Genomic DNA, 12,820 nt, shown 5'->3' with positions numbered 1-12,820 from the left:
CCAGAGCCGGCGCTCTAGGCTCTGGTGCTGCGGGAATCGAAAAAAGAATCATTCAGCGAGCTGCCAAACGATGCCATGGAATCGGAAAATACGGAACCGGTTCTGAACAGGAACCGGTTTTCGATTCCCATCCCTACTGGCCAGTGTAAATTATAGTAGCATCAGTTCACCATTTCATCCCATTATGCAGAGCCAGCGACGTAACATTATAAATCACACAATAAACCAAGATATGAGTAGATGTTTCCTAAAGTCTTTATTATTTCTACAGGCAGGTTTACTACAGTAGTAGATTTAAACCCTGAAATTATGGCTTTTAGTTTCAGTGGCCACAACAAGATTTCTATTAGCCCCATCTTGCCCCCCCCATAAAACATTTATGGAGGCGCCACTGCTTTTACCAACCAGTTTATTCCTGATACCTTTTATTTATTTACCCAGTGTGACTGAATAATATAGTTCTAGTTTACGTTGTCATGGCAACGTCAAGCCAGCTAGTGGTTGGTGAGTAAAGAGGTATCCTGCTTGCGGCAGCAGACTCGTAAATTTAAATAATCTAATGACAGAAACGTGGAGGAAATATGGCACAGAGACTCATTTTGGATTCCTCCACTTATTAGAGACTTTATCTCTCTGACCTCAGAGCGAACCTGAACATTTGCACACCTGTAAGCAGGAAGGGCCCCCTGCCTGTAGCTCAAAGTTATAGCATGGAGCCGCCGCACACTTTCATATCTATCCATGCAGTTTAATGTAACCATAGTATTTTAGAGTGTTACTTTGATCCTGTGTTCTTCTTGTAATGGATGTGAAGAACTGTTCAATAATGTTTAAATAATATAATAATATTATTTTCTTGTGGTTTGCGATAAAGGATTTTGGAGCCAATGTGACATAAACAAAGTGACTCAGGTTCCTGCCAGCTGACCACATCTATGCTGTCATAGTGTTATTAAAAGCGCAGATATTTACCTGAGAACTGATGATGTCCGTGTGCTACCGACCCTGGTTCCACTGAAGTGTATATGGCAATAAGTAGTATATCTCAATCTATTTACTTATTTATTTTATTGTATTTTAAGTAGGCGTTTAGGCTCATAGGTTTTTATCTAAAAAAACAACACAATTTTCACTACACCCCCTGATGAAAATTACTTCCTGGCCAAACATCAACTGTCATAAGCTGACAAAACTGGATAAATGTCAGAGACGTCTTCAGAAACTGAGCAAAAATCCTGTTGCCTCTGACTTAAGTCTGTTTTTTAAACTGTTCTAGATAGATTTACATAGATCACCAAGATTTTTCCTCATCTTAACTCTGATTTAGTTTCACTCAACCGGCCGAATGTTGAGGGTACTTAAAACAACAACAACAACAAAGCCTCATCTATAAATATCTGTTGTTTGGGGCTGTGAAATATTCATTTCCATGTTAATATCTTGATTCTAAAAGTTCTGTTGAGTCTGTCTGAAAAAAGCTGAGGCTGCTCGCTGACACCTGTGACCGATTACAGGGTATATCGAGGAGGCTTGCATCATCCCCTGTCCATCCGATTGCAAATTAAGTGAATGGTCCAACTGGTCTCGCTGCAGCAAGTCGTGCGGCAGCGGGGTCAAAGTTCGTTCAAAGTGGCTCAGAGAAAAGCCGTACAATGGTGGAAGACCTTGTCCCAAACTGGACCATGTCAACCAGGTGAGCAGTGGGGGTGGGGCTATTCCAGGATCAGATCCGATAGTTTCTCTAAAACAATAATCTCATTCATTTTTATCTCTTTTCCGGTGCTCAATGGATTTCATCTCCAGGCTCAAGTGAGTAAAACATTTTGATGATATTTGCTCTATTATTTCTTCCATCCATTTTCCGTCATGCTAATCTCAAGTGGGGTGGCGAGGGGTGCTGGTGCCTATCTCCTGGTGTCTACGGGCGTGAGGCAGGGTCCACCCTGGACGAGTCACCAGTCCATCTCAGGGAAACACCCACTCACACCTAAGGAGAACTTAGAGAAGCCAATTAAAACTAACAATCATGTTTTTGGACTGTGGGAGGAAGCCGGAGTACCCAGAGAGAACCCACACATGCTCAGGGAGAACATGCAAACTCCATGCAGAAAGACACCGGGCAGGGAATCGAAACCGGAATCTTCTTGCTGCAAGGCAGTAGTGCTACCCACTGCCCCACTGCGCTAACCTGACTCCGCCAGATGGATTTGCTCCGCATATCCATCTGGAAACTTTCCGTTAAAGTAATTTTGGGAAGGGGCGAAAATACTGGTTAGCTGATTGGCCTATGTTGGTGATAGACGGGCCAAATAAACCAATCAGATCAACGAAGCATATGACGTACTAACAGAGCGACGACGAAGAGGAGCCAATTGATAGATCAAACTCTTGCCGAAACCAGTCGGGAGAAGAGCAAAAACATCTTTTCCTCTGAGAAAAGCATCCAGAGCAGTGTTTTGCTCTTCTTTCAGTGAAGAAATACTCTGTAATTCCGATAAAACTTGCTCGATAGCCACGCTAACGCTAGTTTCATCGGCTGAAGCCGCCATGTTCTTTAGACTGAACTGTCGCGCTTCTCGTTGCGTCACACCTCAACCCGCCTCAAAGCCAACGCTGATTGGACGTTCGTTTGGTGAACGGCTCCAAATTTTCTTTAACGGAGAGTCTCCAGACTGATCTGCGAGTGAAACCTTGAAAGCTCGCGAGATCAGGATGGTCTCAGGAGGCTACCACTGCGCAGCCAGCACCCCTATTATTTCTTAATTAGAGTAATTTTCCATGTGTCCATCAGCACATTGCCAAACAGATTCAATTAATTTAAATTCAAATAGAGTTTTGTAATTCAAAGGCATATGAAATACTGCAGAAACTCATCGTTGCTGTTGTTGGTGATGGATGATGCTGACGTCATTTTTGACAGCAGATCTCAGATGTTCCTGGGCGTCTCATAAGAGGCTTTTAAATGAGAAGTTCAGCCTGCTAACGGTGGAGTCTGCCTGGGTTTCAGGTGTATGAGGTGGTGCCCTGCGTCAGCGACTGTGGACAGTATGTCTGGGTGGCAGAACCGTGGAGCGTGTGGAAGGTCAGCAGCGTGGACCTGAAGAGCAACTGTGGCGAAGGCGTGCAGACCCGAAAAATCAGGTGAGAGATCCACATGTTGACGATATGGATGTTCTTAGTTAAGCTGCGCTGATTAGATACGTTTGTTCCTACAGCACTCTAATGAATGATAGATTAATTGTTATTGTGTTAGCAGAGCAAAGAATCATTCCATTCCTGATTAATTATGCTGACTGCTTCTTGCACATGGAGTTTTATGAGCACTGTTAAACAGAACTGGCAGATATGTAGCAGAACCTTCTAGCCTGTTCTGCTTTAATCTCTCTGTGAGCAGGTGTATGCTCAACACAATAGATGGACCATCTGAGCAGGTGGAGGACTACCTCTGCGACCCAGAGGAAATGCCTTTAGGGGCCCGGAACAGCCGCCTGCCCTGCCCCGAGGACTGCGTACTGTCAGACTGGGGAACCTGGAGCGCGTGCCCTCTGGTAGGAAGGACGTCTGATTTATTCAATCCAACTTTATTTATAAAGCAGTTAAAATTCTCAAAAGACCAGAATGCTGTGCAATGAAACAGCATAAAACCATTACACAGAGTCAGAGGATATAAATAAAAAACAAAGATAAAAGAATAAAAGACATAAAATTTAAATCAGATCTATAAAATCTCAGAGAGATTAACAATTTAAAATACAGTAGCTGCCTTCCAAATTTCTCTACTTTCCTTGGCTGGTCCCCTACACTGCAAAAAACATCTAGAAATAAGTAAAAATGTCTTAAATTAAGTGTATAGCAGGTAAATAAGATGATCTGCCAATGGAATGAGTATTTTTACTCCTAAAATAAGATAATTAGATAATATTCACTTGAAATAAGACAAAGCAATTGTTTTTTTCTTATCATAAATGTAAATTGTCTTGTTCCATTGGCAAAGTGTCTCACTTACCTCCTCAATTCAAGAAAAAACGCACTTAATTTGAGCAAAAATTACTTATTTAGATTTCAATTCCCTTTTAAACATAAATCTTTGTACCAAAATATTCTTTCTAGTCAACATTTCTTAAATTAAGTGTATTTGCCTTTAATTTGAGCGAGTAAATAAAAAGATCTGCAAATGGAATGAGTATTTCTACTCTTAAAATACGATAATTGTATAATATGCACTTAAAAGAAGGCGATGCAAATGTTTTTTTCTTATTTAAAATGTGAATCGTCTTGTTCCTTTGGCAAAGTGTTAATTTAATTTAAGAAACTTAAATTAAATTTAGAAAAAATGACTTATTTAGATTTTGTTGTTGTTTTTTTCCATTGCATGCAGAGAGGTAGATTTTTTAATCCTCATTGGAAGGTCGTTCCACATTTTCGGAGCTGCCACATAGAAAGCACGATCCCCCTTAAGCTTCCGTTTAGTTTTAGGCACCTCAGGAAGCAGCTGATTGGCTGACCTGTGTGAACGGGAGGGTGTCTGAAGGTGCAGCATCTCAGAAAGATAAGATGGAGCAAAACCATGGAGCAACCTAAAAACAACTCTCACAGCACTTGGTTGTTTGGTTGCATCCACTGTCATTCACAGACAGCTACGATCCAATGTTCAATGTATTTATAGTCAGAGCAGCAGGTTCTTTTAGAAGAAGAGGATGCTTAAATGCTTCTTCCTTTCCAACTGTGTTCAGTTTATCACTCTATGCATTGGAGGACTCTGAATTAATTCTCTCTCTGTTCCTTTCTGCCAAACTCTTCCTTTACTGCTTAAACAGAACATAATCTGATAAAACCAAAAGGTGTTTTATGAACATTACTCCATTTTCTAACCTGTCAGCTAAAGGTGAGGTTGTTCCCGTGATCCGCTGACATTCAACCTTTAATTGATTAGCAAATACTTGATCAACATAAATTAAAAATAATGTTAAGTTGATAGTGGTCATCAGTTTAGTTTTTTCTCTCTTCACACATTTAACCTCACAGCTAAGAGAACAGGGGGTTTTCATCAGGTTCCTGCTGTTTGCATTATATCGTCACCAAAGGAAAACAAACATGGCTGCCATGGGAATACAGTAGATATAGAAGATCTGTTCAGTTACAGTTCAGTTTATTTCTATAGCACCAATTCAAAACACGTAATCTCAGCTCACTTTATAGAGACAATTCAACCAGATCATCCAGTCAGATTGATTCAAAGTTTTCTATCTAAGGAAAACCAGCGGATTGCATCGACTCATTGACTCTTCAGCAATCTCTCACACTAAGCATGCTTGTAGCGACAGTGGAGAGGAAAAACTACCTTTGAACAGGAAGAAACCTCCAGCAGAACCAGGCTCAGTGTGAGCGGCCATCTGCTGAGGCCGACTGGGGTTCAAGGAGACAGAAGCAGACATAGAAAAAGAAGCATAGATACAAAAAGCAACTATCAACCAGCTCCACAGGCGGCCCCGTCCAGGAAACACACAGCCAGGCAGACGAGCTCCGAGCCAGCTCCCATGTCAGAGGATGAAGAGAGCACATCCAGTTAGTCACAGTCAGAGAAACAGGACTACACTGGAAAAAAGGCCAAGCTCCAACATCTATAAACAAAGGTCTTAATGGCAGCAGCACAGCTGATATTTCTCTCCCGGATGGAGTCACAGCCAAACAGGAACAGACCAGATGAAGCTACTATGAGAAAAAGCAGAGAGCAGAATGTTAGAGATTGAACTAACAGATTCTTCAGAACGATAGAATGAAGCAAAATTATGAAAAAGAGGTCCCTGTGTCCTCCAGCAGTCTAAGCCTATAGTATCATGTTGAGGAGAGCTTTATTTCTCCTTCTCTAAAGAAATAAAGGTTTACTATTTCTGTTAAGATTAGGTCTTATCTTCACTAGATAATGTTTAGGAGCCAGTCAAACAGCTAAAATAAATGTATTGTTTGTTTTTGATCCTACATCTCAAAAGGAGAACAGTTTTTTGCAGATATTATGTACCAGATATTATGTATTTAAGATGCTTCCTCTGCCTGCAGCCCTGCAGTGAGAACACTACACGTGTCAGGGTTGCCTACCCTCTCCGGAGACCTGGAAAAGAAAAAAAATGTCCTTCTACAAAAGAGACAGAACCATGTAAAATCAACAGCAACTGCTTTCACTACTCATACAACATCACAGGTGAGGTGGACAAACAGCGCGGTCAGCTCTCACAGGGATTAAAGTGACATGCCGTTAATCCCATGTGTCCTTTCAGACTGGAGCACCTGTCAGCTCAGTGAGAGAGCGGTTTGTGGGTACGGCATCAAAACCCGGATGCTCGACTGCGTGCGCAGCGACGGGAAATCTGTTGACCTCAGCTTCTGTAAAGAGGTGAGACATATCAAAGTCTGTCTCATGGCATTTGTTGTAAATATTTTGAATAAATTAATGAAACCCAATGAGTTTTCCTTGCAGCTGGGCCTAGAGAGGAAGTGGCAGATGAATGCTTCCTGCGTGGTGGAATGCCCTGTCAACTGCCAGCTGTCTGACTGGTCAGCGTGGTCAGAATGTAGACACACCTGTGGCTTGGCAGGTAGGTTCCTCTTCACACAAGTTTATTCAGTTTTATTACCCACCTCGAATTATGAACTTAATCTTTGATATTTGGTCCACCGAGATAAAACATGAACCTGAAACTTGTGCAACCAGCAAAACTTTTCGTGTGACAGTATACGTTCCTGGATAATATACCTTTGCCCTTTTTGCACTTTCAGCATAATACTAATAAAAAAAAATCTAAAAATTGTTTTTAAACATTATTCAATTCTGGCATTTTAGGTGTTGCTTGTACAGTAGCAGTCATTCAAAATTTCCCTGCTTTGCGTGATGGGCCCTTGGTTGGTCCTTGGCTGGTCCTTGGCTGGCCCTTGGTTGGTCCTTGGTTGGTCCTTGGCTGGCCCTTGGCTGGTCCTTGGCTGGCCCTTGGTTGGTCCTTGGCTGGTCCTTGGCTGGCCCTTGGTTGGTCCTTGGCTGGTCCTTGGCTGGCCGATGGCTGGCCTTTGGCTGACCCTTGGTTGGTCCTTGGCTGGCCCTTGGCTGGCCTTTGGCTGACCCTTGGTTGGCCCTTGGCTGGCCCTTGGCTGGTCCTTGGCTGGCCCTTGGCTGGTCCTTGGCTGGCCCTTGGTTGGTCCTTGGTTGGTCCTTGGCTGGCCCTTGGCTGGCCTTTGGCTGACCCTTGGTTGGCCCTTGGCTGGTCCTTGGCTGGCCCTTGGTTGGTCCTTGGCTGGCCCTTGGCTGGCCTTTGGCTGACCGTTGGTTGGCCCTTGGCTGGCCCTTGACTGGCCTTTGGCTGACCCTTGGTTGGCCCTTGGCTGGCCCTTGGCTGGTCCTTGACTGGCCCTTGGTTGGTCCTTGGCTGGCCCTTGGTTGGTCCTTGGCTGGCCCTTGGCTGGGTCTTGGCTGTTCCTTGCCTGGTCCTTGGCTGGCCCTTGGCTGGCCATTGGTTGGTCCTTGGCTGGCCCTTGGTTGGTCCTTGGCTGGCCCTTGGCTGGTCCTTGGCTGGCCCTTGGCTGGTCCTTGACTGGCCCTTGGTTGGTCCTTGGTTGGTCCTTGGTTGGTCCTTGGCTGGCCCTTGGTTGGTCCTTGGCTGGCCCTTGGCTGGGTCTTGGCTGTTCCTTGCCTGGTCCTTGGCTGGCCCTTGGCTGGCCATTGGTTGGTCCTTGGCTGGCCCTTGGTTGGTCCTTGGCTGGCCCTTGGCTGGTCCTTGGCTGGCCCTTGGCTGGTCCTTGGCTGGCCCTTGGCTGGCCCTTGGCTGGTCCTTGGTTGGTCCTTGGTTGGCCCTTGGCTGGCCCTTGGTTGGTCCTTGGTTGGTCCTTGGTCGGTCCTTGGTTGGTCCTCGGTTGGTCCTTGGCTGGCCCTTGGTTGGTCCTTGGTTGATCCTTGGCTAGCCCTTGGCTGGTCCTTGGTTGGCCCTTGGCTGATCTTTAGCTGGTCCTTGGTTGGTCCTTGGTTGATCCTTGGCTAGCCCTTGGCTGGCCCTTCACTGACCCTTGGCTGTTCAATGGCTGGCCCTTGGTTGATCCTTGGCTGGCCCTCGGTTGGTCCTTGGTTGATCCTTGGCTAGCCCTTGGCTGTTCCTTGGCTTGCCCTTGGTTGGTCCTTGGCTGGCCCTTGGTTGGTCCTTGGCTGATCCTTGGCAAGCCCATGGCTGGTCCTTGGCTGGCCCTTCACTGGCCCTTGGCTATTCCTTGGCTGGCCCTTGGTTGGTCCTTGGCTGGCCCTTGGTTGGTCCTTGGTTGATCCTTGGCTAGCCCTTGGCTGGTCCATGGCTGGCCCTTGGCTGGCCCTTAGCTGGTCCTTGGTTGGTCCTTGGTTGATCCTTGGCTAGCCCTTGGCTGGTCCTTGGCTGGCCCTTCACTGGCCCTTGGCTGTTCCTTGGCTGGCATTGGTTGATCCTTGGTTGGCCCTTGGTTGGTACTTGGTTGGTCCTACAATTCCTTTTTAAACATGAATCTTTGTACTAATATATTCTCTCTGTCATGAATTTGGACATTAAGATCCAAAGAGAATAGTCATCTCCTGGTCAGACCCTCTAATTCAGTGAAAGGGCGGAGTCAGAGTAAAAAATATGCAGGCCCTGGAGAAGGCCAGTGGCTGGAAGTTGGAGGGGATTTCACTGGGAGTTGCAGGGAAGTGGGCTGACAGTCAGCTGGCGTTTGACAGGGAAGGGCCATTTTGAATGGCTGCTACTGTAGCAACTAGATTATAAACCACCCATAAACCATTTAAATAAGGGGCACAGCATTTCATTTCGCTTGAAAATTTAAATCAAGGTCCCAGAAAATTAACATTTAATTCCCCTCCAGTACATTTCTGGCATCATCTTGTCTTCATATTTAGACACTTCTTTTTTAAATGGTGGAGATCATTTTTAATTCCCTGGTTCTTTAGCAAAGACACAGCTTTTAGGCATCATTTGTATATTTTCAGTAACATACAAAGACAATGACGGGATTTAGCTGATTTAGCTATTTATATGCTGAGTATGAGAAGACTACACCATATGCGGAAATATGTACATATACAGATATATGCATAGTCTCACCACCCATTAATTGCCTCTTTTATTAAATAATGCAACAGCTGCATGGTTTGGTGTTTGGCAGAAAATGCCCTCTTTTAGAACCTGCTTGTTTTTCCACTCTGCACTCTCTTGGTTGTTGTAATGCACCGCACAATGTGATCCTTTGGGCACATTAGGTACCTAATAGGGTAGATAACTCTTGGTGTCTAAACCCCACTTTAAGGACGTGTGGATAGGAGAAATGCTTTATGATGTGAGAAATGATAGTGTTACCGTGGGATGATAATGTCCTTGAATGTAATTCCATCAGACCAGCTCATTGATCGGCGTTCCATTACGGGAACATGCATGGCAGCTTAGAGAGCACTCTGTTCTGAGCAGCTCCTTGACAGCACCAGGAGCTATACCAGGAAATAATAAACCAATAGAAGCTGTAATTGACAATCCTAATCTATCCTGAGGCAAGAATGTTTTTTGTTTTGTTTCTGGACTGTGAGATAGTACTCCCCCACCTTCCTGCTGCTGCTATTTATTTTTATCTCTTTAGGCTGGCTGTGAGGACAGTCCTCCCTAGAGGAGACAGACTTGTCTGTACCACAGCCATTACTGATGTTTGTGGATTTATTTATAGTTAAGCAACATATTGCCGTTTTCTGAAAACCTGACCAGCTCTTCCTTAGATGTAAAACCATATATCTGTACATTTATAGAGTCTATGGGCTTTTGCACCTGTTTCAAACATTCGCACATCTGCCCAGTGCTAAATACTGATCTACAGTATAAACATCTACAGTCATGATAATCAATATAATACCACATTTTCTTCAATTTTTCATCACATGTATTTATTTTTTATCCAATATAACTTTATAATATGAAAGTGGAGGAAATTATTCTCACCGTAACTGTAAGAGTTGCAGGAATCATTAACTGGCCTGTCATTAAGTTTATGCATATGTGTTTTAAACAGTGATTTACTGGTGAGCAATCAGTGACAAAGAACGTGAAGCTAATTGCCACAGTTTGGCGTTCAATGGTCCGCTGTATTGGATACTGTCCAGGTTACGATCCCTTAGTCAACATTTCATGCTCTTTTCATCTTTTTGTTTGAGCTGCTTTGATTTTAGCTAAAAAGTGTTTTTGTATCTAGTTTCTTGCAGTGTAATGTTGTTGCCCCCCAGTACTGCAGTAAAGATCAAACTGAGTCAAGGAGCTTCAATATTTATAGCAGAGGCAGTAATAAAAATTCACTCTAAACCATCAGATTATATGGATTCATTTCATTTTCTCAAACTAAACAAAACTAAATCCTTTAGTTTTCTGTACTGTTTCTATACAGTTTGATCTTTTTTATAATTCATAAACACTGAAAGGACTTTTAAGCCTATCCCACTTCTTGACATGGATGGATGGATGGATGGATGGATGGATGGATGGATGGATGGATGGATGGATGGATGGATGGATGGATGGATGGATGGATGGTTGGATGGATGGATGGATGGATATTTGATGGTTGGATGGATGGAGGGATGGATATTTGATGGTTGGATGGCTGGATGGATGGATGGATGGATGGATGGATATTTGATGGTTGGATGGATGGAGGGATGGATATTTGATGGTTGGATGGCTGGATGGATGGATGGATATTTGATGGTTGGATGGATGGTTGGATGGATGGATGGATGGATGGATGGATGGATGGATGGATATTTGATGGTTGGATGGATGGAGGGATGGATATTTGATGGTTGGATGGCTGGATGGATGGATATTTGATGGTTGGATGGATGGTTGGATGGATGGATGGATGGATGGATATTTGATGGTTGGATGGATGGAGGGATGGATATTTGATGGTTGGATGGCTGGATGGATGGATGGATATTTGATGGTTGGATGGATGGTTGGATGGATGGATGGATGGATGGATGGATATTTGATGGTTGGATGGATGGAGGGATGGATATTTGATGGTTGGATGGCTGGATGGATGGATATTTGATGGTTGGATGGATGGTTGGATGGATGGATGGATGGATGGATGGATATTTGATGGTTGGATGGATGGAGGGATGGATATTTGATGGTTGGATGGATGGATGGATGGATGGATGGATGGATATTTGATGGTTGGATGGATGGAGGGATGGATATTTGATGGTTGGATGGCTGGATGGATGGATATTTGATGGTTGGATGGATGGTTGGATGGATGGATGGATGGATATTTGATGGTTGGATGGATGGAGGGATGGATATTTGATGGTTGGATGGCTGGATGGATGGATGGATATTTGATGGTTGGATGGATGGTTGGATGATGGATGGATGGATGGATGGATATTTGATGGTTGGATGGATGGAGGGATGGATATTTGATGGTTGGATGGCTGGATGGATGGATATTTGATGGTTGGATGGATGGTTGGATGGATGGATGGATGGATGGATATTTGATGGTTGGATGGATGGAGGGATGGATATTTGATGGTTGGATGGCTGGATGGATGGAGGGATGGATATTTGATGGTTGGATGGCTGGATGGATGGATGGATGGATGGATATTTGATGGTTGGATGGATGGAGGGATGGATATTTGATGGTTGGATGGCTGGATGGATGGATGGATATTTGATGGTTGGATGGATGGATGGATGGATGGATATTTGATGGTTGGATGGATGGAGGGATGGATATTTGATGGTTGGATGGCTGGATGGATGGATATTTGATGGTTGGATGGATGGTTGGATGGATGGATGGATGGATGGATGGATGGTTGGATGGATGGATGGATGGATGGATGAATATTTGATGGTTGGATGGATGGATGGATGGATGCAAGGGCGTAGGAATATGTTTACAATTGGGGGGGACACATGTCGGAAATCTGAGATTCGTAAATATTCAACAGAAACATATCTTAAGTACGCTACTTAAAAAAGGCTATTTAATCTTTTTCTTTATTCCTTTATAAATGTGTTTGCAAAAATAATGCATTTAAAATTAACATAATGCATTTGTTCATAAGATGTGAGCATATCACCAAACAAAATGACTGGAGTCTTTTATTAAGCAAAGGGAGATGTCTTTCAAGGGCTTCAGCCCTTGGCATATTTAGTGTCCGCATACGCACTAGAAAATCAAAACAATTCAGTAGGCCACACAAGTGCAAAGTTTGATGTGTTTTATTTTGTCAAACTTGCAATAATGGTCAAAAATGAATTTATATAGGTTGACTGACAGAGGGAGCTGACAGTGTGTTAAAGAATTATGGACAGGGCGCTTTGAAGCATCTGGTTCAAAAACGCATTCTGAACCTTTGGTAGAAATCCATCTATCCTTCCATTTTCTGTACACCCTGTCCCTTAGTGGGGTCGGGAGGTGCTGGTGCGGGGTCCACCCTAGACAGGTGGCCAGTATGTCCAGACCTTTGGTAGAAATGGCGCCTTTAATTCCAATTTGCAGTACAGAACAGAGAAAACTACAGAGTTGTCAATGTTGTGTTAATCTGTTTATAGTGTAAAAAGAGGAGCCAGCAGTTTATTTGAGGAAATAAAGATGCAGAAGTTAATTAGTTGGTTAATTAGTGGTTGTGCAGCAGTCCGCTGCACGACCAATGCGGCCGCCGCTGCTAAGAATTAGAATTAATTCTCCCTGTGGTTAACTTACGATCAGGAGCGCGGCAGGTATAACATCTGTCCATTTAGGCGAATCAAAACCATGCAAA

At 43.8% G+C, this 12,820-nt stretch overlaps 1 protein-coding gene across 2 annotated transcripts in view; it reads left to right on the top strand.

Annotated features, from left to right (window-relative positions):
- Positions 1-12,820, top strand: part of thsd7aa (thrombospondin, type I, domain containing 7Aa) — a 214,236-nt gene that overhangs the window by 168,504 nt on the left and 32,912 nt on the right. For both annotated transcript variants that reach the window (XM_038285906.1, XM_038285905.1), the window contains exons 14-20: positions 1,515-1,693; positions 1,804-1,809; positions 3,008-3,141; positions 3,395-3,548; positions 6,058-6,199; positions 6,276-6,391; positions 6,476-6,593. In XM_038285906.1, the coding sequence (XP_038141834.1) occupies positions 1,515-1,693; positions 1,804-1,809; positions 3,008-3,141; positions 3,395-3,548; positions 6,058-6,199; positions 6,276-6,391; positions 6,476-6,593 (849 nt within the window). The remainder of the gene's footprint in view (positions 1-1,514; positions 1,694-1,803; positions 1,810-3,007; positions 3,142-3,394; positions 3,549-6,057; positions 6,200-6,275; positions 6,392-6,475; positions 6,594-12,820) is intronic.

The sequence above is a fragment of the Cyprinodon tularosa genome, unplaced genomic scaffold, assembly GCF_016077235.1.
Source record: "Cyprinodon tularosa strain WSP-4 unplaced genomic scaffold, ASM1607723v1 ctg217, whole genome shotgun sequence".
NCBI classification, from domain to species: Eukaryota; Metazoa; Chordata; class Actinopteri; order Cyprinodontiformes; family Cyprinodontidae; genus Cyprinodon; species Cyprinodon tularosa.
Note: the sequence above shows the minus strand (reverse complement) of the source record. Positions and strands in the feature narration are given on the sequence as shown.